We start from the raw sequence: 27,558 nt of genomic DNA, 5'->3' as shown, positions 1-27,558 counted from the left end.
AAAAGAAAAAATGGAGACACTCAAGTGAAGTAAAAGCAGTGATGAATGTAACTAAGTACATTTACTCAAGTACTGTACTTAAGTACAATTTTGATACACCTGTACCTAACTTGAGTTTTTCCATTTTCTGCTGTAAACATCCACAACACCACACTTTAGAAGCAAATATTGTAAGTTTACTCAATTACATTTATTTGATAATTTTAGTACTAGTTACTTTGGAGATTACACGCTGCATCAGAGCCAAAGAAGTACATTTTTAAATTAAATTATTTCATCTGTTGTAGTTGATTCTGAAAATCAAGAGGGGCGCTGAATATTGGATCAAATATTTGGCCAAAGTTGATAACCAGTTGACCCCTACATACATGTAAATATATGTTTAATAATATATATTAATAATATTAAATATTAACTTTACTTAGATTACTCGAGTACCTTTCATTTGGGTGACTTTCATGTTTTACCAAATTACCAAGCACAACTTTTGGGTACCTTTTACAACACTGAGTAAAAGCACTTGGAAAATTTGCTTGAATACAAATTGAGTAAATCTACTCAGTTACTCGCCACCTCTGTATAGTATAGTGACATTTAGCCTCTCGGTTTAACAGTTTTCCAAATCATGTCAGAGGTTATTGGTAGAGCTTTTTTTTATGACATTAAGACTTGTCAAAATTCCGAGCAGCACTTGAACGCAGCATCAGAAGCACACCCTCTTTCGGCGGCGCCACTACTGCCACGTCAACGTGACGTACCAGGAGGTGTAGTCCGGGTGGGAGGCGTCCCGACCAGTACAAGCGACCGCACAGCCACTGGCATTAATGGTCTTTAACCAGAGAGGAGCACTTCTCAGAGGTAAGACTTTGAATATTTCATTCAGGTTACAGTTTATGTCCTCACCGAGCTGACTGTGTCCTCCTCAGTTAGCCGGTTAGCTGCTAGCATCAGCTCGGCTCCGCTGCCGCCGCTGCCACTCGTGTGTGTGTGTGTGTGTATGTGTGTGTGCTGAGCGGCTAAACAGCAATGACTGATAAATATAGCCTGCACAGCAAACACGTTTATTGTGTAGTAACAGCAACACGTTTCATTACTCAGAGATAATGCTGAATCTCTCTGCTGTGAGTTAAACGAGGCATTCACGTGTTTAAGGTCAGAATAACCTCAACTTTAAAACCCCCTTGCAGACTTGACACAGCCTCCTGGGAGCATTGAAAGCTTTATTATGAATATTTTAAATCAGAGTCGCGCCTGACAGCTATCGATTTTAAACAAATGTATTGTTTGTTGCCTTCAGCATCCCGTTCAGATTCCCTCCTGTAGTGTTGTGATGATTTCCTGGTCCAACAAAGCTGCTTATTGTGGGTGTGGGTGCAAATACAGTATTTAAACATCCCTGTCATTAGCTCAATTAAAAACGTTCTTGTTAAGTGTCAGGCTGGGTGTTTGCATTATGTCACAGGTTGTGCTAGTTTTGCCAGCTGTAAGTAAGTGGGGTGTATGAACACTGAGGTCATGAGTCCAGTTTTCCCCCAGAACAGCCCCACCCACCTGAGGAAGTGTTGAAGAGCCATCAACCAGACAAGAGTATTATCTGTAATACTTTATGAGCAGGTGCCTGCTCAGCGTGTGACACTGAGGAGGAGTTGCTTTCGTTTTTATGAAGCTTAAGTAGCTTTTTGCTTAAATGTCTAAGAATATGAGAATCAGTTTTAAAATCCAACATGTATGTGTGTGTATCTCCTCTTCATATCTTTATAAACACCTCATTTTCAGAAATATGGCTGAGGAGATGACTTTGATTGCTCATCTCATTTTTTCGTCTGTGTTTCAGAGTTAAATCAAAACCACTGTTGATAATGGACCCAAACGCCAGCGGACTCGCCCAGAGGTTGGCTGAGGCCGACCAGTCTCACCTCCTGCAGTTCTGGAGCGAACTGAGCCCTGCTGAGCAGGCCGAGTTGACCCTCGAACTGCAGGGGATGGACTTTAAGGAGATCAATGGATTCTTCAAGAACGCCATGGAGACGTCCAGCAGCAGCAAACAGGAAAAGATGGACACCCGCATGGAGCCGGTGCCCCGGGAGGTGCTGGGGAGTGTGACGAGGGACAGGGAGTGTCTTAAAGACTGGGAGCTGGCAGGTGAGCTTCATCAGAACGGTTTCTAACCACAGAAAGTGTATTCACACAGCCACTGTCAGTGTACTACAGGCTGTATGCTATGTCTTGTTGGGTGGGGTGGGGTTTTATTACAATGTCACACAGCAGGAGAAAATATGTAAGCAATTATCTCTTGTTAAGCCAGTCTTGTGTAGTTACTGTGGGAACAATAATCCTGTCAAGAGACTGTAGCCTGGAAATTAAGTTTCGGTTGAGCAACTTTTAAATGCGAAGTGATGGCCCACAGGTGAGAGAGGAAAGATTTCCTGGTCTCCCACTTGGATGCCCAAATGGGATTAAAGCATCACATGCTAACCCAGAAGCTTTGATATTGAGATGTGACAGCGTGTGTCCTAACAACTTGCTTTTATGATGTTATAAGAAAGAAAAAAAGCAGAGATTTCAATAAAGCCTTATAGTTTGTCAAGAAGTTGAGTTGCAGCAGAAACTCCCTCCTTGCTTGCTGTGTGGTTGCCCAAACTCACAAACTATTCCCAGCCTGAGTCTCCTGCGTAGATTTGAAATATGAGTGAGTCAGTTTGTGTTGTTCATCATACTTTGCGTAATCCTCCTTGCAGTGGGGGTCCGACCATTTAGCGGGTCTGTCGAGTTCTTTTCCTGGGGGAGGATGACAGAGGAGGCAGGCACCAGAAAACATCTGCTTTTGATTCGGGCCTGACGTAAATAGCGTTGCTGCTTGACCCTCATTCATGAGGTCACTCTGCTCTGTCGAGACCAAATCTGTGTGTAGGGCGAGGTGTGTGTCTGTGTGTGTGTATGTGTGTGTGTGTATGTGTGTGTGTGTGTATAGGTTTGGGAGGCTAGTCAAAGTCTAGCAGGCCCGCCCCGTCCGCTGGCATAAACTTTGTCTCTTTGGCACGTAAGAAGAAAGAGAGTTGCGTATCGAGTCACGTAGCAGCAGTTTATGTGAGATAAACTGGAACTGTTATAAACCATTGAACCGATGAACCACAATAAAGGCTCTTGTAGGGTTATTAGACATCAGTTCAGGGCTAATTATTATATCACATTGCCAAAGTCCTTTTAAACTAGTGATAAAATGTGTGGTGATGGCTTGATAATGTTAATAGAGATAAGATACTGTTCTAGTGTGTCGTGTCCTATCATATCAATATGTTTCACAATCTTAAATATACTCTGTAGGAAACATATTCTTGCCTCTGTTTATGACAGGTCAATCTTCTCTGTGCTCATTCAGGTCTGCAGTGCGTCTCTCAGAGTAAAGTAGCGGTTCTGCTGCTGGCCGGCGGCCAAGGAACCAGACTGGGGGTCTCTTACCCCAAAGGCATGTACGACGTGGGGCTGCCGTCCCACAAAACCCTCTTTCAGATCCAGGCTGAACGCATATTGAAGCTGCAGCAGCTGGCTGAGCAGAAGCACAAAACCAAATGCTGTGTTCCCTGGTAAGACATCATGATATTCAGGAAGACGTGACTGAGGCGTTTTAGTTAGTGTGCCTGTCAGTTGAACTGTTGCTTTATTTAAAACTTCGGATCCAAGCCAACGAATACTGTCTCTTTATCTGTAATGAGAGCTAAAGCTATTTGTCCCAGTTGTGTTTCTGGGTCAAATCACTGCCAGCATCAAAGGACAGTCGGTCACGGAAGTTGTGTTACTAGAAAAGGATTAGTTTCCTGTGGAGCAGATTCAAGGGCAGTTTAAAGATATGCTCGATGAAGGAACCCGGAAGGCAGAGCAGGGGAATGCATAAAGACTACATGACACTGTGGTTAAGGTTCAACAGTCAGTCAAATCCTCAGCAGGAAGTTGTTGCATTTTTATTATCCGTCATATACTTCAACTTTTATTTTCATGTCATGCACACAAAGTGCCCAACCCTCATGGGTTTACAGGACACCCACAATATTTCACTACATTGCAAAAAAAGGTCATTTCGCAGCTCGGTCATAAACAAAAATATCCTGCCTTTTCTCCAAAGGTTTGCAAACAAAATCTGCTTCAAAAAAGGTTCCCTTCCTGAAGCACAACCAAGTTTCTCATAAACATCCAGCCAAAAGAAACCAGCATAAATGGAGGACGTTTTACTGAAGAGTACATCCCAAAAACAGAAAAATGATTCTCATTTCAGCTGGCTCACACTACAAACAAAGTCTTTTAACAAAGGATTTTGAATAGAGAGGATAACAAATACTGAATGAATCAACACAAAGTTCCTCCTATGTTGCCTTCAGGTACATCATGACCAGCGGCAGGACAATGCAGTCCACCAAGGACTACTTCTCCCAACATAACTATTTTGGCTTGGACAAGAACAACGTCGTCTTCTTTCAGCAGGGCATGCTACCTGCCATGGACTACAAAGGCAAGATCATCCTGGAGAGCAAAGGAAAGCTCTCCATGGCCCCTGGTGAGCCCACTTAGGATTTTTTTTAAATCTTCATTCACGCTGTGATTTTAGAGTTTGTGTTTCAATTGAGTGTGTCTGTGTTTGTGTTTCAGATGGCAACGGGGGTCTTTACAGAGCGCTGGGGAACCAGGGCATCATAGATGACATGGAGCGGCGGGGGGTTGAATTCATCCACGTGTATTGTGTAGATAACATCCTGGTCAAAGTGGCGGACCCTGCCTTTGTTGGTTTCTGTGTGCAGAAGGGAGCGGACTGTGGAGCTAAGGTTGGTCACATCTCCTGCTCTCTCTCTCTTTTCCTGTCTTTTTTCTTCATTTTTTAAGGATTTCAAGTAGTCTTCAGATGGATTATTGTGATAATTAGGTATTATTGGGGGTTTTAAATCTTTTAATTTGAAAGATCTTAAAGTTTTGGTTTCATAGCTTTAGTTTTTAAGAATCGGCCATCCTGATCACAACACCTGAGTCATGATGTTGCCTCAAGTGTCAACCTTTACATCACTTCTTGTGATAATAATGGTATATAGTATAAGAAAAATGTATTAAGATAGAGGCAGCAGCAGGTAGAGCAGCAGGTTTTTTATGTTCCTGTCATGAAGTAGTTTGTTACATTGATCCTATGCTCGGTAACCTTTATCAGACCAGGGAGTACTAGTATTATAAGGATACAGGCACACAATTGTTACAGCCTAATCAAATAATAAAATGCGTCAAAGAAACATTACTCATTCAAATATAGACGTGTGTCATAAGTGTGGACATTGATACAAGGAACTAAACTAGCAGTCGAGTAATAACAGCTGAATGTGACCCAGTCTGATCAGTCAGTCCAGTTTTTTAAATACCATGAGGTCCTTAAGGGTGACAGATGTTGATCCATATCTTTTGAGTGTGTCAGTCTTGTATTTACAGGCGTGGTCAGTTTGCGGTCACAACAGTTTCAGTGTGAAGACAGCTGCACTTTCCACAACTTACCACTGGGTGGAGATATAGGCCGCACTCCTTTCATGTTGAGTGAGCAATAATTCATCACAGCTTTCTAGGAAATGTGAGGTCTGAGCCGAGAATCTTCCTTTATTTTTCATCAGTCTCGGATAACATTAGTGTGATGTGGAGATGCCACTTTTTCCTTAACAGTGTCTCTGGAAAGACAGAGTGTAGTTTTCTGTATGGAAAAAAGCTTTTCAGGCTGCGACAACTCAACCTAAAACTGTTTTCCACTAGTAAATAGACCTTATTCATGATTAATTGTTACTTCTTTCTGTTTTTTCATAATCTTCTAGTTTATTTCTTTTAGCTGGTAACATGTATCAGTACATCCAACACGCTGCACATGGAATAAATAATTGAGACGTGCCTCGCAGAACAGGTTAAGAAAGAATTTCCACTGGCAAAGCTCGCTCTGTCAGTTTTGTCCTTTGTTGTTGCAGTCACTTTTCCTCTCCTACAAATAATAAGTGATAGTAGCAATCAAGAAAGACAATTAGGGCTTTTTTTTTGTTTACAAATTTGAAAAATACTCATCACAGTTCCCTCGAGCCCAAAGACTTTTCTTTTTACTATCGTGAATGATAAAGAAAAAGAAGCAAATCCTTACAGTTAGGAAGACAGACCCAGCAAGTGTTTGATACTTTTTATTGTTAAATAAATGTAACGATGAATTGATTATTGAAATAGTTGGTAATTTTGATAGACTTATCAATTAGGCGACCAACACATGTAACTCTAAAGACAATACATTACGGTATAAACTGCAAACATCCAATGTTACATCTGTTGTTCCTAGGACACAAAAGAACCAACAGAGGGGTTGTAACAATGGTAAAGATATTACACATATATATAAATCAACACTAAATGCTATTATGCTGTTGCTCCTTTTGACCTTGTGTGATGTCAAACAACACTTACCAAAAAAACATCAAAACTGTATGACTGTAGGTATTTTCTGATGGTACTATAGGGATTAAATTTATAACAAAAGAATTTAGAAATTGGCATCAAATTACACAGAAAATGAAGGAAAAATGTGGTCAGTATTGTGAAATAATTGCAACTGGGTGAAGCTGAAAGTGACTCGCTGGCCTGTTGATATCACTTGGATCTCCTGCTGTAAAAGTTGCCTTAATAACTTGTTGTCAAGGTTACCACTAATAGGAGATCAAAATATCTATAAACAGTAAAACAAAGAGAGCAGACTTGCGTCAATCAGGAAACATGCTTCATGTCTGAAAAAGTCCAAACACAGTGTGTAAGATCTCCTGCTTAGGAAATAGGATATGACCTGAGAGTTATTCATACATAGTGACCGACACATTGTTCTGGTTTTTAACAAACAAACGTTACCTGTCATGGAAACTTCATCAAAAACAGTTTTACTTCCACTTTTTCCTTGAACTCACATGTAAGTGAGGTCATGTTTGCTCAGTGCCTGGGGTCGTTTGAAGCAGAGTTATAACTTAAAACTATTTATTTTTTACTAGTTTTAATTTTATTTCATTTCAGTTTTTATTGTTTTTAAAATGTTTAGTTTTAGATTCTTTTTTATTAGTTTCAATTGTTTCCCATTAAGATATGTGGGTATATGTCAGGGTCTAGGTATTACAATACAAACACAACACTCTGTAAAGGTAGTTGACTCAAAGACTAAAACTGAAGACATATCCTGTATATTTTTATTTTTTATATCAGTTAGTTTTCTAAAATGTTTTTTCCCCCACTACTTTAAGCTTTTAGTTTAGTTTTACTTAACTATAACGCTCCCGTTACTCCTCAGACTGACTCTATTTTAGGCTCTTTATCTCTCAGCAGTACCACACTGAAGCAACACAGAATAGTCTGCAGTATTTCACTGCATGGATCGTGCAGACCTCGCTCCTGTTTGACATTATGAGTTGTGCGGTGGAGCAGAGATGGAAGGATCAGATCAGAGCCGAGTCCCACCCTCCCGTCATAAATTACTAAGCTCCGCCACAGTTCATGTGGCTTCACCACCACCACCACCCCTGCCCCTAACCCCACCCCGTTCACCAACCCCCACATCAGGACTCCACTCTGTCATTAGCAACCAGCAGATGGGGAGAGGGTTTTTTCTTTTTTCATTCAGTGCAGACTTTAACTTGCTGGCCTTAACTTTTTGAGCCTAATTTAAAATGTAAAATCAACTAATATATTTGCTTATTTTTACTCATACTTCTGCTTGTTTCACCATTTTTAAACTGCAATGTCACAAGTCCCATTTACTGAATTCATTTTTCACCACTTCACTTATCCTGGACTTCATTGCTATTACAGAAAATGTGATAAAAGAGGTCATCAGAGAATATTTTTGTATCATTTTGTAGTGTATTCTCTATATAAAATACATTAGCAGGTAGTCAATCTGCTAATTCCTAGTAAATTACACAATAAAAGATGACTGATGTGCATTTAATGTGTTAATAGCAGAAAACTTACAAGTCTTCTTTTCTTATGTTTCCAGGTGGTGGAAAAAACCAATCCGACGGAGGCGGTGGGTGTGGTCTGCAAGGTGGATGGGCGTTATCAGGTGGTGGAGTACAGCGAGATCACCCTGGCGACCGCTGAGAAGCGCAGCGCCGACGGACGACTGATGTTCAACGCAGGAAACGTGGCCAATCACTTCTTCAGCTTCTCCTTCCTCAGAGACATAGTGCAGTAAGACTAATGCAACCTGAACAGATTCACAGTTTTCATACAGTTTGTGCACTTTTCTGTCAAATTGTATTCATTTATTGCTCTGTAGTGGTTTCCTATAGCATGAACAGTAGCTCATCATCATTATTAAGTTAATGTGCTGCAATAAATCAGCATCTGTCTCGCTTTTTGCCTCTGTTTATACTCCAGGAAGCACGAGCCGCAGCTGCAGCACCACGTGGCCCAGAAGAAGATCCCACATGTGGACGCGAAGGGTCAGCTAATCAAACCGGACAAACCAAATGGGATTAAAATGGAAAAGTTCGTCTTTGACATCTTCCAGTTTGCCAAGTGAGTTACAGTGCATTTTTTCCATACAGAGCACACAGTGTGTGACAGCATCAGCAGACGGCTTCTCGCCTCGAATGAGAAGGCCTTAAAGCACAAAGAATACAATGACTATCTTATGCTCCTTTTGAGAGGTGGCTGGGTTGCATATGTTCTCCTGGCAGGCCTTCAGGCCCGAGGTTTGACTGGTCCTTGATCTGTCCTTCCGTGCAAGAACCAGCCCCTTTTTCCAGTCCCAGTAGCCTATCCCACCAGCCCCAATGCTCCGAGGTCGGGTCCAGCAGCCTGAGCCTGCCAAGCTCTCTGCAGGAGGATGGAGGTTTATGAGCTGTTCACTCATTCCACCTCCTCCAGTGTCGAATGACATCAACTTTGAGTCACGCCACTACTAATAGAACTTTACATCTAATGAAAGGATTCCTGTAATGATTGACTGATGGAAAAACATTGCAGACATGTCCAGCTTCCTCCGAGGTTTGTTCGCTGTATTTCTAAGTAGAAAGATGAGAAATGGCTTTCGCCGTTGCTGAGGAGATGGATTACGGTTGTGCCCAGACTGGCAGACTGGCTGGTTTAGCAGAACACAGATGGACTGACTCTCTCTGCAGCCAGAGTTTTAAAAAGTCTGACTTTTTCTGATCCTTCTGTGTACTGTTCGAGGGTCCTGTATAGTGTGCCAAATCTCCAAACTGTCAGCTTTTTGTGAGCTAAGAAAAACAGCCCTGTTTTCGGCTTTGTGACAGCTTACCACTGGAGTTTCAATTAGACCATTTACCGTATGAAGTTGAAGATTTTTTCAACCTATAAACGAGCACCAAATCTTTTGGTTTATACAGTATTAAAAAACAAAATTACAATGTTTGTAGATTACTGGATAGCAACACGAGGCACCTTTTCTTACCTAACATCCGTCCTGTTTACGGTGGATAGATCGATGTAGAGCTAGGGCTGCAACTAACAGTTTTTCTACAATAATCTACTTTCTTTTTATGTACAACTCTCCATCAGTGTCTTCACATTGCTTGTTTTGTACAACCAGCTGTCCAAAACCCAAAGACACTTCATTTTGAATGATACAAAACAGAGAAAACAGCAAATCCTCACATTTGAGTAGCAGAAAGAAGATAATGTTTTTCTTGATAATTGATGAGAATTGATAATCAAAATTGTTTCTAATTAAATTTCTACATAGACTTACTATTTCAGCTTTAAAGCGAGGTGGCATGGTATTTGATCTTGTCATAATTTGTACTGTTGTCTGCCCTTTGGTGTGTTTGTCTTTGTGCTGATGTGCGCTGTGTGTGTCCAACAGGACTTTTGTTGTGTACGAGGTGCTGCGGGAGGACGAGTTCTCCCCGTTGAAGAACGCGGACAGTCAGGACGGAAAGGACACGCCCACCACAGCCAGACACTCCCTCATGTCCCTCCACCACCGCTGGGTGCTCAACGCTGGGGGCCACTTCATCGACGAGAACGGCAGACGTGTGCCCGCCATACCCAGGTGACCACAGCCAGCCTGCTAACACACAGCATCATGCATGTCACATCACCTCACGAGACACAGACACGGGTTCCTCGTGGTCACCTTCCCAACACCTTGTGTACAAACTACATGCATTGGCTTTTCTGTTTTGTTTGTATTATACACATCATATTCTTTTAGCCTCACACTCTCACTCCTCCTTCGGTCATGCTTGGTCTTACTCCTGTGTGTGTCCCGTGCAATGTTTCCAGAGACGGAGGAGCAAGAAGTGTCACAGATGATGGCAGCAGAAAGTAATTATTATCCCCCTGCAGTTCTCAGTGCATGGTGATGGGGTTTTGGCTTTCTTTCCTTCTCGCTCAGACGTGTTAACACTTTATAACATCGAGTCTGATCCTTGGCGTCCTTTCACCTTCATCCTTACTGAAAAGAGAAACGGTCTGTAGCCATTTTTCTCTCTTTACAGTAATGAAGGAAATGACAGCAAGGATCAGTTTAGACAACTGAAAACGCAGTCCTCTTAGCCTCCTGGTCGGATGATGTACAGTCATAATGACCTGCTGACAGATCATTTTCCCCTCAGATGGTTGCTACTAATACACATGATGTATTGCATGCAGGGTAATGGGCACCAGTCGCACTTTCTGGCAACAGATGATAAACCTGTTGATTTGTATTACGACAAAGCCAGCCGTTCATTGCTTGCTAGTTTGCCTTTGAGTTTAAATCCATCTGCTTTTTTTTAAATGAGCATGTGCTTCAATAACATTTATGGTACCCATGAATGTTATTCAGGCTTTTGAAGGGTGTGCTTTTTCCTCAATCATTCAGCTTTTCCTTCATCCATGTCCTGATCATCCTCAGATGTGTGGGCAGCAGCTCAGAAAACACCTGAAGTACCTGATAAGTGATTGTTGTCTCGGTCTAGAAGTGAACCAGCTGAGTGATGGTAATGTGCTGGAAGGTTTCTCCAACGCCTCATTACCTGTCACTCACCTGTTTTCTTCTAGGGGAAGTCTGTTTCGGGTCGGAGGACTAATCACTGAGTGTGTTTGACAATGATAAAGCTCTGATTCTCTGCCTTTTTGAACTCTAATCACAAGCCGCAGCAGAAGAACAGCTGTGTCCTGGACGCGCAGCTGCTTCTCTCAACTAATCCCTCTGCATTTTCACGACAGAATCGCTCATTCTGTTTCTTCCTGTTTTTCTTCTGATCCACCAGCCTGAAGGACGGAACTGACCTGCCAATCAAATGTGAGATCTCCCCGATGGTGTCCTACGGGGGAGAGGTAAGGAGGCGAAGCCTACTGTATTAAAGGATAAGTTCAGCCAAAAATGAAATTTCAGTGTTTAAATACTCATCCAAATGCTGATGGCATTGCAGCATTTTCCTGAACAACTGAAGTAGATGGGGACTTAAAATGTGAAGAAAAAAAAACAAACGTAAAATATCTCCAAAATATTGTCTGGTGTAATCGAGTCTGGACGCTGCAAGATCCCAAAGTGATTCGAAAAGACATGACTTAGATCCTTCTTAACTTAAGTCCCCATCTATTTCAGTCGTTCAGGAAAATGCTGCTGTTTTGCTGTGAAGCTCCAGAAATGTTTTGTTGTCTATAAAACTTCACCTGACTTTCCATTGGTAGATAATGACCAACTTTTCATTTTTTGTTGAACTTATCCTTAAGCAAGAAGCGTAGTATTTTTCCTGCTATTTAAAGGGCGCATTATTCAGATAGTAAGATGCGCCTACACCTTTGGGTTCACAACGCCTGTACATTATAATTTTATGATTAGATGAACTCGACAGGACAGAGGAATCTCTCCAGTATCTCAGGATCTACAAGGAGGGTGGTTACTTTACACCAAACTAATCTAGCTTTTAGCCTGCAAGACGGTGCTGTAGTCAGACACACACAGATTGGTTTAACTGACGTCACATCCAAAACACACCAATGACTGATGAGGAGTCTAAATACAACCCCTTTGCAATGTGCGCCTTACTTTGCACACATTTTTGAGCCACCGTTTATGTACATGTAAGGATAGTATATACACAAGCACTTTATCCCTGCTGTCCTTTATTTTTATTCTGTATACTCTGTTTTTGTTTTTGTTTTTGTTTTTGTTATTTCTTATTATTATATACATTTTATTTACTAATTACTATTTACCATTTCTGTAATGGCGTGTCCTTGTACACCCGGAGGGACAATACACATCTTGAATCTTGAATCTTAACTCGCAAAAGGGAGTTGGACACGTCCTATACGCACTTGCGCCACGCGCTTTAAATCATGTGCCATAGATCGTTTGAATAGGGCTGTAGATGTTGTCCCGCTCCTGCTCTCCACCTGTACACACACGAACACTGTCCTGATGGTACCGTTTACTTCTTTAAGGGTCTTGAAGAGTTGGTGAAGGGACGAGAGTTTCATCCAACCCTGACGATCGACGAGAACGGAGTCCACGAGCTGGTGAAGAACGGAGTTTAGACAATGAAGGAGAGAGAGAGATGGAGGGACAACCCAAAGACCGACCTCCCTTTGTCTCTCAACGTATGCTGGGAGAAACTGTGATGTCATCGCTGTGCAATAACAAATGTCGCGTGCGTGTGTTCATGAAAGAGGCTGTCCAAAATGAATGAACGAGCAAGAAAAAGTTTTTTTATTTTTTGCTTCGTATGTTGATGTCATACTTAGTTCCTATTTGTTTTGAAGAGCACTTGAACACAGCATGAGATGAAGGACGAAATCCCTGTCACACCGACTGGATGAAGCAGTCAGCAGGTGCATCTATTTATTTTGCTGATGAGACTTATTTTTATATGTACTGATAGATGCTCTATAGATGGAAACTAACCATCTACTCATTTTACCAGGTGATTTTTATACAACGAGATGAAATAATCAGAAAGATGTTTCTTACTAGCATGTAATCAAGGTACATGGTACGGGCTGTGGGGGGTATTTATAATATCTGCTTCTTTTCTGCTTGTGATCACTGAAGATGGGATATTGTTCAGCTTTAAGAGATGCTATGATTTCTATCATCTTTATTAAAGAAATGTCCTACTTGGAAAACCTACTGAATGCTTTGTTTTTGTGTGTGTGTGTGTGTGTGTGTGTGTGTGTGTGTGTGTACATTCAGACCATATATTTGCGTGTGTCTGTGTGTGCATAGGTAAACTTGTGCATGAAAACATTGAAGTATTAGATTAAATGTTAGCAAGATTTCTGACAAATCAGCAAACAATATGTGAATGTGTGAGTTTCGCTGCGCTGTGTCTGCAGGGTGTGTTTTTTGCATTATAACTGCTGGTGGGTTGAATCAGAGTTTCCAGCACATGGTTTATGTTTAAGATGGGCCAGAGCATGCAACTCTGCAGCAGTTATTCAGGAAATATTTTTTTGTGGCTCCTTTCTGACTCATTTTCTTTCTTTCTCTCCAGCTCCATAACTGCACTATGATGTGAAGTACCTGCAGTGTGGACACTTAAGCAGAAAAACACTTTTACGGTGGCCTAGAGAGTGCACTGAAAACATTTTATCAAATCTGAACACGACGTTCTACTTCAGAGGTGTTCTGGGGTAACGCTTTACAATGAGGTGCTCAAAAATATGAGAAGCTACTAAGAAACAAGAGGAATTAATCAGGAATGACTTGATAGTTAATAAATCGTTAATAAGTAATTCCTGAGTGTGATTCGAGGACTATATAGCAGATAATGATGAGTTACTGGAGATACTACATTAATGAATCATTAGGTAATGATTAGTTCAGAAATATCTGTGAATCAACATACTGACAGCTTTCTGAATGAGATATTCCTCATTTACAAACTAGTAACAACTCATTAATTAGTAATTACTTAATCATTAGTTACTCCTCGAAGAAAATAAAACTACTCATGGATCATTTTACTTGAGGGGGCACAAAAAACTAAAGATTAAGTCATTATTTCATTAGTCTACCTGGTAACTACTCAGTATCATGTTTTTACTTGAAGGTACAGAAAAAGAGGAACTAATGATTAAGTAATTACAGTAGTAATGAGTCATCACTAGTTCGTGCCACTCAGCGGCAGGTTCATAGCTAATCAAGAACAACATGAAGAAAGTGGTCAGTATGTTGATTCACAGATATTTATGAAATCATCTCTATCTTATGATTCATTAATGTATTATCTCCCAGTCTGTTGTCCAGTTACTCATCACTATATAGTCCTTGAGTCACACTTATTCAGGAAGTACTCAAGTCATTCTTGATTCATTCCTCACTCGTTCCTTAGTAACTACTCACATGTGTTACCATCCTCCGTTCAATGTATGAGACAAAGTCGACAGTCATGCTTGGGAAACCACTGCCTTGAGCTAAATGCTAACACTAGCATGCTAAGATGCGATATGTGATGATGTTAAAATGCTGATGCTTAGCAGGTTCAGTGCTTACAATGTTGAGTATGAAAAACAAAATGCAGCTTTTGCAGGTATTCTGGCAAATTTGGATAAATTAAAAATGTTAATCTGAAAATGGAGCCAGAGGAGAAATTAAGAGGTCACAAACGTTAACACAGGTCATGCCAAGAGGAACATCCACTTACAATTTTCATGGCGATTTGTCCAACGGTTGTCAATACATTTCAGCCAGGCCACAAATGTCAACCTCAGACACTCGAGGAAATGTCAGGGAGTCACCAGAGTTTGTAGGTTTCATCATCTGGGGACTATGAATGTACAAACTAGAATTTCATGGCAATCCATCCAATAGTTGTTGAGATATTTTAGCATGGAGTGGTGGAAGAACAGAGTGACCTCCAAAACATTGCCATCTCGTTGAAGAAACTCTCCATTCAAGCAGACAAAAAAATCCAATAAATTCCTCCTAGCCACTTTTACTGCATGATGGCTTCCTCATCATCAAGACACACTACAGGCAACTCTTACACTCCGAGAAATAAGAAAAACCTAAAGTCACAGTTTCTTTGAACTGAAACCTTCGCATTTCAAAATAAGCTGAATTTCTTTGGTCTGATAAAAACAGTTTTGACGCAGAACAACGGACGTTGTGACGTCATTAGAGGACGACCTCTCTGTGACACTTGACTCACACTTTTCATGGTTCTGCTCTGACTATTAAGGCTTTGACGCACTGCAGTGTTAGTGCCACTGGGTTTAAGAGAAAAGTTGCTTCATTGTCAAAGATCATATTTCATTACAGGTGATCACACTCAACAGATCAGCAGTATGAAGTAAAGTCAAAACTTAAGGTGCATGATGTTTGATTTAAGTTCTATAAATGTGTCATTTAATAACCAAAATGACTTCAGCACCAACGTTGCTTTGCATTATGGCTGCGTGAGCCTCTAGCTGTCAAAAGAAAGGCTCTTTTCAGGAGGAAGAAAGCTTTTCTGATTGAGCGTTGGATTCAAACTTAATTGAAACCGTATGTGTGGCATGTGGAATTCTGGGACTTTGGCACGCTCCCAGGAATCCACAGAATGTGAACCTTTTTTTTTTTTTCTCTACCTCCCTCTCTCGCTCGCTCTCTTTCCCTCTGTCTCTCCTCTCCCTCTCCTTTTTTTCCTACGTGCAGGGGTGTCTTACATCAGCCCAGTGAGCCCTGGTGAAGGCGCCTGACGGTACAGAGAGAGAAGGGCTCGGATTGAAACATCCAGCCGCCTTCACTCTCACTGGAATAATCTCAAACCATCTCGGGAACAAATGGTCTGAAAGGATAAGACATCTTAGAAGTAAGTCACCCTTCTCCTTTTTACTAGTTGCAAACTGTTTTTTTGGGGGGACTGTAGAAATCAGGACTCTGACCAACTTCCCTGAAACCTCTGAGTGTGCCCTAAAGTTTCCCTGAAGTGTTTCACAGTGGGAGCTTTAGCTGCATGTTTGAACTCCATGTACCTTCTCTGTGGAGTGTCGGCTGTTTGCATGGCAGACTAGAGGAGCAAAGTGATGCAGTGTTATGCTGAAACTCCTCTCTGCTCTGCTGCAGATCCAGCTGTTTCAAACTGAACACACTGTTTTACTTTGGATGTGATTGATTTAAAGATCTTCTCACTTCAAATAATGACCAGGCTTGAAGAAAAGAGTATAAATGTCAGAGTTTTTTTTATAATTCTTTAAAAATATCATCAAAACTCCAGCAGAAGCTTCATCTCTTGGACTGTTTTCAGTGTCTGCCACGAATAAGTTCAAACAGCAGACATGTCAGATATTTAATGATTGAAGCGTGGTTGTGGCTGTCTGGCTGTCTGTCCGTCCTTTGTTGGAGAATGGCACCAATTCTTCTTTCACAAGCACCAACCGAAGTGTAACTAATGTAAAAATGATGTGACTCTTGTTTTGAATGCCTCGCAGCGAGCACACACACATTCTTGTTTGCTTTATTGTGGCGGGGCAGTGAGCAGTGTGTTTTTGGAAAAGTTAAACAACTGACTCATTTATGGCCCGCTCAGATTGTCTCAGAGTTTACTGCGGTCAGCTGATGAAATGTCGGATGCTCGAGTTACAGCTTTGAAAGAGACTCCAGTACACGTCCTCGCTTTTTTTGTGTCACGGAGGTGGTGTGTATGTTCCTCAGTGTTATGTAGGTGTTACGTAGGTGGTATGTAGGTATCCTCCTGTGGTGTGTGGGTGATAGATGTCCACACAGAGGCCTCCTTTCTACCACGTTGGAGTTATTTGGTGACTCAACTCGACACTCATCTGAAGAGTTGAGAATGTGTATGAGCAGCAGGAGAGGCTCTGATCAATGGATTAAATGTTGTAGAGAGGTGAAGGTGATGCTGAGGTCACGTTTGGTCTGTGTGTGTGTGACTGCAGTTAGTAGGCAGGTTTTATTCACCTCTACACATGGCAGCGTTTTGTCTTTGTTAATGTTGTTGGCATTTCTGCAGCATGATGTCTTCTGGCACAATGTCTGGTAGCTGGTAATGAGAAATTTACCATTATGTAGTTTTAGACTGAATATTTAATTGATTTAGAGCTGAAACAATTCATCGGTTAGTCGTCAACTTTGAAATAAATTGCCAACTATGATTTTATGATGTTTTTTTAAGGAAAAAAGTAAAAACTTTCAATCCAAAAAGGCCCTTTGGAAACACTGACTGACACTTTTCACTGACATTTTATAGACTCATTAATCAACAGTGAAAATAATCATTAGTTGCAGCCTTAGAGTGATCAATAGAAAAAAGTATATTTACTTGTCTTTGTTTGAGAAAAGATTTAAAGGTGCAATGAATAAGTGAAGGTGAAGAAATAACGGTTTTGACATTATAGGTGTTATTGTGTTGCAGGGATATCCACTGAAGCTAACATGCTAACCAGCATTCCCCTCCCCGCTCTGAGCTCCCAGTCTGATCCACTAGATGCACAGCTTACAGAGCTAACTAGCTAACTTAGCAGCAGTTAGCAGTTTCTCTGGTTGTATGCTAACCTGTGTTTGTTCTGAGTATGAAGAGGACAGCTGGCTCGGCCTATTCCTTTATATTGCACATACTTAAAGGTGTTATTTTTAAGAAAAGTTGATGTTGAATCCAACATTTTGGTCAGAAATGGACAGAAATGGCTTTTGAATTAAAACAGCAATAAAAACACGCAACATGCAGGAAGGCCTCGATGGTTGAAACACGCAGGCATGTTATGATTGAATAGCCGTGAGAAATTAAAGGCTTTTTATCTCATTGTCGTCTTGAGCGCCTCAGACTTCTTCAATAAGTTCAAACCAATAGGATCCACATACTGAAGAGCACCGGAGAGACATCATTCTCCACATCAGAGTAGCTCTCCTTGCATAATGTTTCTTGACCGGGGAAACATCTGTCATTTCTTTAGCAATGTTCAATAATCATGTTCAAATCCATGTAGCACAAGGTCGTGATATATAGTGATTTTAATGAAGTGTTTTTGCTTTGTTGCTCTCTCCTCGACGCCAAAGTGCAGCTCTTTCTCAGCGCAGCGCCGAACTCTGTGGAACAAAGAAGTAATGGAAGCACAAGTAGACATATCAAGTTGAGGGAAAACAAAAAGAGATTTCAAAACGTGCCCACAAATTAATTCAAGGAACGCAGTGATAACCACAGATGGACGATTTACGACTGTATCAGAGAAGAGGGGTGTGGATTTTTTGTCCTTTGAGGCCTTTTTTGTTGTTGTGAGCTCTCTTGGCTGGATGTGTAAATAACAAGCTATCTTTGTCAGGGTAAATAAGCTCTTTGTCAGAGCTCAAATGGAGGATTATTGCTTATGACAGGGAAATATATGAAATGCCTGTGGTGGATGTCCAAGGGGAGTGGATAATGTACTCAACTTTAGTGTTTTTTTATTTGTCCAGACAGTTGGAAAACAGAGCGGGACAGAACGTTCGAGGGGGGATTTGATCCGAAGCCATCGCTCCATTATCTGGATGTAACTTGATATAAGATGCACACACACATATATAGGCTAAAACACACACACACACACTCAGGGATAAATAGAACGAAGGAGTAAAAGGGGACCACATTAGGAGTGTGTTATCGCTGCATCTTTCTGACATGTCATTTCAATTAGCAGCCCTTCCCTCCACAGTTCGGAGGCTGACTGACATCCTCACATTCAGACCCCAAATCACACACCACAGCTAGGGCTGTAATTTCAGCCCCACATTCAAAACACTGCACTGGAGGCACCCGGTGCTTACTTAGCTTATAGCTGTAACTCGACGCAGACGTTGTTTGATTGGAAGTGTTTTCAAATCAATGCTTCTGGCAAGAGAAAACCAGCTGCGCACTCGCCCGCCCGCCCTCTTGCTCGCTCGCTGAGGTGCATGCTGTAATTTGGTATAAATAGCAGCATTTCAGGGAACATCATCCCTTAAATACTGCGCTGTTGACTCTGTGTACCGCACGTGCTTGAACTTCGACCCTGCCCAAACCAGCGCCCCACTCATCACCTACTGTTTGAGGGGGATTAGGTTACTCGTAGCTCAAAGCAGGCTACGTTTGTGCCTCTTAATTCTGAGCCTGAGTTGCTTGTTTGTCTCCGACTTGAGGTCTGCATCCAGAACCAGAGGCGATTCGGTGACAGGAAGTATGACAAAAATGTCCTTTCTTCTGTGATATTTTCTATTGTGGAGTAATTACCGATGTTGATATCACAGAAAAGGCTGGTGGAGTCACAAAAACCAAACAATCGGGTAGGAGCTAAAATAGAGATGCACAGATACACATTAGCACACAGCAGTCGGAGCCTGAGTGCTCCTGTGTTTGCACATGTGGCCTCATTCTCCCTCTCCTGTTTACAAGTGGCCCTCTGTTTTTGTTTGTCCGTTTGTCTGAAGCTTATTATCCGTCCTTCCACCTCGCCGTCTCTCAGTTGTCCCAGTCCTTCCTAATTACAGGCTGTCAGGGCAGATGTGAGGTAATATTTCAACATGAAAAGGACCTCAGGACGCTCTGCAGGCTGCCACTCTGCACAAATGACAGCCTGGGCAATGAAAGAGTTGTCACTGCTGACGTATCAGGCTGTGTGCACAACATCTGCCTTTTTATACAGCTGTTACTATCTGCTCTGCAACTGTTTATTTGAATGTCTTTGGTCTAAAATTATGTGTTACATACATAGAAAATAAGTAACATTTTGAGATACTTTCCTTGAATACTCCCATTTTCTTCCTCTTTACACGTACAACATTTCAGAGAGGGAACATATTGTACTTTCACTTCACTGCAGTTATCCGACAGTCACGCAGACGTAGTTACTTTTCACGTTTAACATTTTTGGCTGATGATTCCTTATAAAAAAAGGTTTGTACCTGTAAACTTCTCTAGTGATTTAATTTTAAGATACAATATGCCACATATCTGCATTCCTTTTTATGTATATTTTTGTAGCGTTGTGTACTTACTGTACATTATCTTCTTTGCAACAATGTTCAAATCCAAAGAAATCTGTAATTTTACTCATGACAGTGACTCTCATTTAGTCCCCTGTCACTATAACTTCCAGGAGAGAGTCAGAGAGTGAAGGCGGAAGTCTGTGAACGTGATTAAACATAACATGAATAAAACTGAAAAACTTTCTGTGAACATTTCTGCCAGAGTCAGAGATTTTTCATCAGTAGAGGCGAGCGTCAGCAGAGGTGGAGCCCTAAAAATTACACACTGTGCATTTAGTAACTGTTCAGATTACACAATATCCTCGAACAAAAGACATTTTAGAAAGAAAAAATGGCCGAAAAATGAACACAAATTTGTGTTTTTCTGTATTTTCTGGCCAATCAGTCATCTCACAACCCTCTAGTTCGGCAACCACTGAAAACCTAATGAACTATATAAAGTAGTTTAAACTGGCTTTACCTCGAAGAGCTACAACATACGTGTGATTAATGAGTAATGAGTGATTTTATGTACTTGCTCAGGGACAACAGATGCAAATTAGCTTCTAGCTAACTTCGGTGCAATTTCTGTTAGTTGTGTGCTGTCGCTGTAAAAATAACTAATTATTTAATAACTTTGAAAAATGAATGAATTAATGAATGATAAATTGAGAAATGAATTAATTTGTACCGTAGGATTTGTAGGATATTGAATGCAGCACTTCGTTCAAGGACACAGATGTACGTTTCGTGTTGAGAGTTGAGAAAGCACTTTCTGTCCTAGTTTGAATTCACAATTGCTCTTGATTCAAGCAGCGTGCAGAAGGATGGACCTCTGCTTTAACGGGGGAAGTGGAAAGAAAAAAGAGCTTCTTGGCGTGAACCGGTGTTTTTCCAATCTGACAGTGTAGCTGTAAAGTTCAGGGCCTGGATATTCAATCAAAATGGATTTCCAGTCAAAGTTTTTTTTTTAAGGCTTCTCTCCTTACATAATAAACAGAAACCCCTCGTCGCGGCACGATATTCACAATGACCTGATCTTTTGCAGGTAGATCAAATACACTGCTGAATCTGTGTATCTGTGAGTATTTACAGGTGAAGTAAGAGTGCCAACAGCTTCTCCGGCAGTTTCTCGCCTTTCTGTCTCCCTCGTGGCCTCTAAACATCAGCTGGTAGCCTTTACGAGCACCTGCACGCTGGCTTCAGCAGTTCATGTCCTCGGGCAGCTGAAGGTCCCTCGTGGCAGCGCCAGTGAGGAGCTAAAGCAGGTGTGCTCCTGCTGGAGACTGTCGAACCTCAAGAAAAGCAGTTACGGTGTTAAAGACAAACCTCAAACCTTAACCTCTGATACATTACATATAATGGAAAGTCATTACAGTGAGTGTATCCTTTGGCCTCGTGTCAGCCTCTGCAGACTTTCTTGTAAAATAACAATTTCTGTGCAGAAGGATGTGACACCCAAGCCTCAGCAGATGGATTCAAAGCGGTACACGACCTTAGCTTTTCAGCTTTTGGTTTCATGTTGCTGTAAAACTATTGCTTACGTAGCAAAGTCGTGTTTTTAATCCACTCTATCATAAAGAAAAACTCAAAAATCTTCCTCGTATATCATTACATGTGCATATGTGGTGTAAGATATCCTACCATTAAGTGGAAACGCTTCTCCGCAGGTGTCACGTCTTACCCGCACTATACGGTATTGTTTTCCTCCTCCAGTCGAGAAAAATGTAATTACACACTGTACGTGTGCACGTGCAAGTGCGTGCGCCTCATTCTCAGATTTTTACTGCCCGTGTGTGTTTACATGGCTCCACCTGGCTCTGATTGGGAAATGTGATTCGGATTTCATGCATTCCCATAAAAATAAAATATCCGCAATGCTATGTTACAGCCTTCAGGGAGAAACAAGAGGATATAATAGAAAGCACATGTGAGTGGTTACGGTGCGTAGCGTACGGGCACACTGTATAGCAATCAGGCCCAGCACCAACACTGCACATAAACACACACACACGCCCTTATACATACTGTAAATGCAGTATAGCTATGAGGCCGAGTCATGATTTCTGGGTTGAGTGAGAAGATTTGAACTGAGTAAAATGTGTTATTTGACTTCCTATTTGGCATGCCTTGTCTTTAGCAGTAGGTTCGCCATTATTTATTGGTTATTGTATGGTTTTAGCAACTTTTGGTCGGTTTTTGCCTTTTTTGAACAGTTAAAATAACAGAAGCAGACAGGAAATGATGGATTAAGTGCAACAAAGATCCCCAGCATGAGCTGAATGAGCAATGTTGTGATTATACGGTTCAGGTTTTTACCACCAAGCCACCAAACGCCACAGAAAATACATTAATGTCACCAGATAGAGCTAAAAGCTGACTTTCATCTATTGCCCCTTTTCAGAAAAGTAGGCCTATAGCAGTCGTACCATACCTTTATACTGTCAAGTTGTTAGTATTAGATGATACAGAAATGACTGGGTCCCTGAGTCCACTGAGTTTCCTCATACCATCATCCTCGTTGTTAGTTTTGACATCCACCCATGCCAGCTACCTCCTGGCCACCTCCTCAGTCTGGCAGGAAGCAGCTTCCTGAGCTGACTAAAGAAAGTTTGTCATCATTTCTGCCATTGCCAGGTCCCTCTTTTTCTTCCCCCCTCTTCTTTTCTGGCATCCCAATTTACATGCAGGTCCAGCCACAGCAAAGTAATCAACTCCAGCATTAGCTTTAGCCTAGTTAGTTTAGACCAGTACATTTCTCAGGTCGTCTTGTTATGAACAAGGTGACATTTTGCTAAAGATAATATAATTTTTATTTTTGCTGTTTTGATAAGTAATGGCTTTTTTGTTCAAAACAGAGATTTGGTTGCTTATACTTTAAGAACATAATGTAGCCCACCTAGCAGCTGGGCCACAGAAAGCTTCCCCCCTTTTCCCTCTTTATAAGAAGCCCTGGATTGGTTACCTTTGAATTTTTAACCTCATGTAATCTAATTTTATATATTACTGTCGATAAGAAGCCAGAAGATTTATCAGTATTCAAACTTTCATTTTGGTTTAGAGTGTGATGAGGCAGGTTTTAGCTTTAGCTTTACCCTAACCCTAGCTTTGGATGGATTGTCCTGAAGGTTTGTGTAGACATTCATGTTGCACTCAGGATCGATTGTGATGACTCTGGTGATCCCCTGACATTTCATTTAGCAAAGTACTTCTGTTTATGACCATGTACCTGCATTACCCTGGGAGCCAGGGAATCGAACCAGCAGCCTCCCGATTCCTGGAGGCCGCTGAGCCACAGCCGCTCAGGAGGACTCACAGACTCTAAAATGCCTCAGACCTTAGTTTCTTCCTCCTCTCTCTATCACCAGTTTTTGGTGGCTGGATGTTGAAGCGTTCAGTTGTACCTGACCTTTGACCTCCACTGGCTGCTATAACTCTCCCGCAGAGGCTCATGTAAAGCCCCAAGTGTTGACGCTGCTGTGTGACAGAGGCAGGGAACAGAGCCAGGTAAACCTGCGTGTTGACTTTACAGGCTTTCCCAGGGAGCAGGACCTGGTGGTACACCAAGGTTAGTCTGTGCGCTCGACCCTCCCACGAAAACCTGATTATTTATACAAACAAGAAAGCCTGGGAAAACAAAATAAAACCGCCGGCCCGTTTGCAGTGTGAGAGTTCTGCCGGAGGACACGGGCTCCGACTGACCGTACGAGAGTGCAGATGTCCGTGTGTGAGGTCTTCATGCGAGTTTTAAGTTGCAATAGTTATTTTTCCTGTGAGTCGTACGAATTTAGAAACTCGTCGGTGAATCTCAGCCACATTTAATTTATCCGTGTGACTCAGAAGTGTAGGTAGAGCATGTGTGTGAGTTTGATGGCTGAGCTCTGCGGGCTGGTGGGTTTCTGAGGGTAGTATCTGTCCTTCACCACTTCCTGAACTAGCCATGAGGGAGCTGATATTTATGGGGCGCAGACTTTTTTCCCCCCAGAAGCTGAAATTCAAGTCAATAGTCGTTCTATTCAGGAACATTCTGCTCCGGGCTGACACAATAAACTCTGTTCACTGCCGATCAACATTTTGTGTTTATAATAACCCGCGTGAAGTCAAACAAAGGTCCAGTCGAAGTCGGATCTTTCCTGTAATTCTTCATGTCTGTCCGAGCGGTGCTTTACCCTTCATATCTATGAATACATCTACAGACATACATTAGTTTAAGTGGGTCGCTGACATAGTTTGATACTGTGTTTAATGTGAAGTGACATGTTATAACTCCCACAGTAGATACAGTCATTTGACACCACATTTGGTAACATTTACCACACATGGTTTTGTTTTTATATGGGAGAAAGTAAGTGAGAGTGCTGTAAACGGCTGCCATGCTATCATATACTGTTATTCTTAGATAAAGAAAAGTAGATCTAACTGATTGTTATTAATGCAAGTATGTTCACAATTTTGTTTTAATCCAAATTATTGACACAACATGTATTTTTAAAATGTACACTCAAATATGCATCCTATTGAAGCTTATATTGGTAAATACACACACATTTAAAGGGGCACTTTGTATTTTTGGAGAAGAAATTCAAATTAATGAGGTAATAATACAAACCCAGAAATGTTTATTTTTTGCATAACTGAATAAACAAGCTGTTCTCAGAGGAAAATAAGGTCCCCAGAACACAGTTTGAAGGCAGAGAGGCGGCAGGGTCCGTTGAACAGCACACACAGTATCAATGACAGAGATGTCCCAGCAGCAAAATGATGAGGACCCAAAAGCAAGACACACGGAGGCAGGCAGGTAACAGAGCAGCAGGTGAGCTTTAATAAAGCTGGCTGCAATCCATAAGTCTGAAAAAATAAATGCAAGCAATAAAAAAGGCAGGTGGCAAAAAACACAAGAAGCAGGCAAATACTGACGTGGGGAAACAGAACAGATGGGAGAGAGGGGAAGACAAGGCTTAAATACACAAGGAGCCAATCGTGGACAGGTGAAACTAATCAGGACAATCACAAAGGAGGGAAAACAAGAGAAAGGCAGGAAGTCTTATTGAGCTTAAATGACAGATTTCACTCTTTTAAAATCCTGCCTTTATTTTGAAATATTCAACATTTGCATTTGTGTACAATAAGCGATGGTTTGCACCGGGATATAGACTACAAACACATGACCATGATCGCACTCTGATCACTTACTGAGCCTTGAACATACTGTGTGCTGTGTTGGACAGTAATACTGATAACTGCTTCCCCTAGACGGCAAAGAGACATTATTATATTGATTGATTGGGGTGGAAGATGTTCAAAATTAGAGTGAGGGGCCCTCTAAAGATGACGTACTCGCTCCTCATCATGGTTAAAATGCTCATATTAAACTGAAGGACAAAAACGTATTTTTTCCCCGTCCGTCAGTGAAATATGTATGAATATATGAGGCCAACTTTCCTTTGAGAGTTATTGCCCAGACATTTTAATCATATAGTCACGAGGTACAGCAGCAGAGTAAAGGTGGGACCAGTATGCTGTTACCGCTGTGTCATTCTCTATAGTTAGACTCAGGAAAAGTCATATATTTTTCTTTTTCTCATAAGTCTCTTTGTCTTCTCTAATCATCCTATTTTGTTCTCTTGATATTTGAATCTGTTCCTCTGTGACTTGTGTCTGGTGAGAAAATTCTCTCTTGGACCTTTGAAACATGTCAAACATGCTTCTAGGGACTTGTTTTGATTGCTTCATACACTTTTAGCTTTAAGTTTATTTTTTGTTCCCTTTCTGAAAGCTTTTCTAAGTGTCAGTGGATCTGACTTTGGTTTATTTTAGTAAAGTGACCCTGGAGTGTGCTGTCTTGTGGTATAGACTTTCATGAAGGTTAGCTGCTCGGTATGAGAGACAGGAGATCAGAGACAGGTTTGATTTTTTTTTCATGTCAGGCTGAATTTAGAGCCATGCTAACGGCACTGTGAGGCTTTGAGCTAGATGCTAATGTCGGCATGCTAACATGCTGATGTTAAAGGTGCACTATGTAGATTTTGGGGAAGAAATTTTAATCAGAACAGAAAGATCATTGACTTTTCACGTCCAAGCAAACTAAATTAACAAACTCTCTTCTTTTTAATGACTGAATAAAGTGAATTAACAAACTGACCTTAAAGACCAACACAGTTTCATTTTTTTGATGCTAAAGATCCCATCATCCTGTCATTGATGCCCTTTTTTATGTGTTTTGCAAAATTGTGGTGCACAAATGCAACTGTTACAAGAGGAAAAATTATTATCAGTGTTTTTATTCACATGTATTCTCTTGCTATTTAATATCCAGTGTCCAGAAAGAGTCACTTCACAGCTCCTCGTAGATCTCTGAGCCTCACTTTGAGTCAAACCCCACTCTTTACACGTAACCCTGCATGCTTGTGTTGGGGTTTGCGGACAGGCATCTGTATCAAATAAATGCCATTCGGGGCTGTTTTGAAAAGCCCCGAATGGCATCTTTCCTCTCTTCCCCCCCCTCCAATTTCACTCTCCTTGTACCTGTTTACGTTGGACTGCCTGCATCGGTTCGTTAGTGTGAGCTCAACACAAAACGTAGGTGCACCCAGATTACCATGGTAACAGTAGAGCGCAGACTTTACCTCAGACCGGTGATATCCAAACCAAACTCTGCCCGTTGGTGTCTGCTGGTCGCTGCTGAATGAATTGTTTAATTACCAGTAAATTGTCAGACTTACTGTGCCGGGAAGGAGACTTTTATTTTCCATAATTTCACCTCACCTAGAGGACTTTAAAAACCCTTGAAACATTACTTTACTTATTCACCGGCCCATAAGTTCTCATGCATGGTAAATAGCAAAACCCAATGGTCAGACTTCCTGTGTATCTCTATCTGACATACAGGTGGGGAAGTCTGTGTGTCCTAGATCTCCTGTCTATTTCCTGCTCCGTCTCTCTGGAGCGATGAGAATAAATTCGCCACTGAAGGGTTTGTGCAGCTGGTCCTCGTTGCGTTCATCTGTCTCCAATCCCCCTTCTCTCTTTTACTTTTAGTGCGAGTGTTTTCACTTCAGAAAAATCAATGTTACTGTAAGCTGTTAAAAAATGGATTATGAAGAGAAATGTCCACTTCTTTCAAACGTAGAGTTGTGCCTACTTGGATGAAATGATTGCCAGAGTAAAGTTGATTTAAAAGACACAATTTCAGAACCTTGTGTGTAAAAAACTCACTTTGTATGACAGCGAGAACATAATAGATAATAAACTATGGATACGTTTGTACATTTGAATTTAACCCTTTAGGTTTGACACTATTCGTCAGTGCTCGCCCTGTTTTTCCCTTCAAAGTTGAGAATATGTTTTTTGACAGTGAAAAGGAAAAAATCCTGGAATAGACACTTTTTGAAACCGAGATAGGACATGAATAAGTTTTTCCTGCTGCGTTCCTGTAAGACGAGAGCGGAGGGAAGTTTCCAGAGCTGTGAACCTGCGCCTGCGTCTCCAGCGTTGCTGTCCGATCTGATGTTACTGTAACAGAGGCCAGTGGTGGAATAACAGCTGTTGACCTCACGCAGGTATTGAGAACACAGCTGGATCCAGAGGAGGCAACAGCAATTCAGCTGATGTGCAGGAAATCCATCTCCACGTTTTCACAATCAGTAAACCAT

At 41.4% G+C, this 27,558-nt stretch overlaps 2 protein-coding genes across 4 annotated transcripts in view; both read left to right on the top strand.

The window, feature by feature from the left end:
• The first annotated feature begins 764 nt into the window (after positions 1 to 764).
• uap1 (UDP-N-acetylglucosamine pyrophosphorylase 1) lies at positions 765 to 13,112 on the top strand. 2 transcript variants are annotated; one of them, XM_084355971.1, is made up of 11 exons: positions 765 to 858; positions 1,835 to 2,142; positions 3,380 to 3,584; positions 4,374 to 4,549; positions 4,642 to 4,814; positions 8,030 to 8,223; positions 8,413 to 8,553; positions 9,863 to 10,051; positions 10,285 to 10,326; positions 11,256 to 11,322; positions 12,436 to 13,112. In XM_084355971.1, the coding sequence occupies exons 2-11, from the start codon at positions 1,860 to 1,862 to the stop codon at positions 12,526 to 12,528; spliced, it is 1,563 nt and encodes a 520-aa protein (XP_084212097.1). In that variant the 5' UTR covers positions 765 to 858; positions 1,835 to 1,859; the 3' UTR covers positions 12,529 to 13,112. The 2 variants fall into 2 exon arrangements, with proteins under 2 accessions (XP_084212097.1, XP_084212098.1); XM_084355972.1 differs by lacking the exon at positions 10,285 to 10,326.
• Positions 13,113 to 15,640: 2,528 nt separating this feature from the next.
• Positions 15,641 to 27,558, top strand: part of ddr2a (discoidin domain receptor tyrosine kinase 2a) — a 32,412-nt gene continuing 20,494 nt past the window's right edge. For both annotated transcript variants that reach the window (XM_084354264.1, XM_084354263.1), the window contains exon 1: positions 15,641 to 15,785. The gene's annotated coding sequence lies outside the window, so the exon portion shown is untranslated. The remainder of the gene's footprint in view (positions 15,786 to 27,558) is intronic.

The sequence above is a fragment of the Pagrus pagrus genome (assembly GCF_965226575.1).
Source record: "Pagrus pagrus genome assembly, chromosome: 6".
Classification (NCBI taxonomy): Eukaryota; Metazoa; Chordata; class Actinopteri; order Spariformes; family Sparidae; genus Pagrus; species Pagrus pagrus.
The sequence above is the reverse complement of the archived record's forward strand: the minus strand, read 5'-3'. Positions and strand labels throughout refer to the sequence as shown.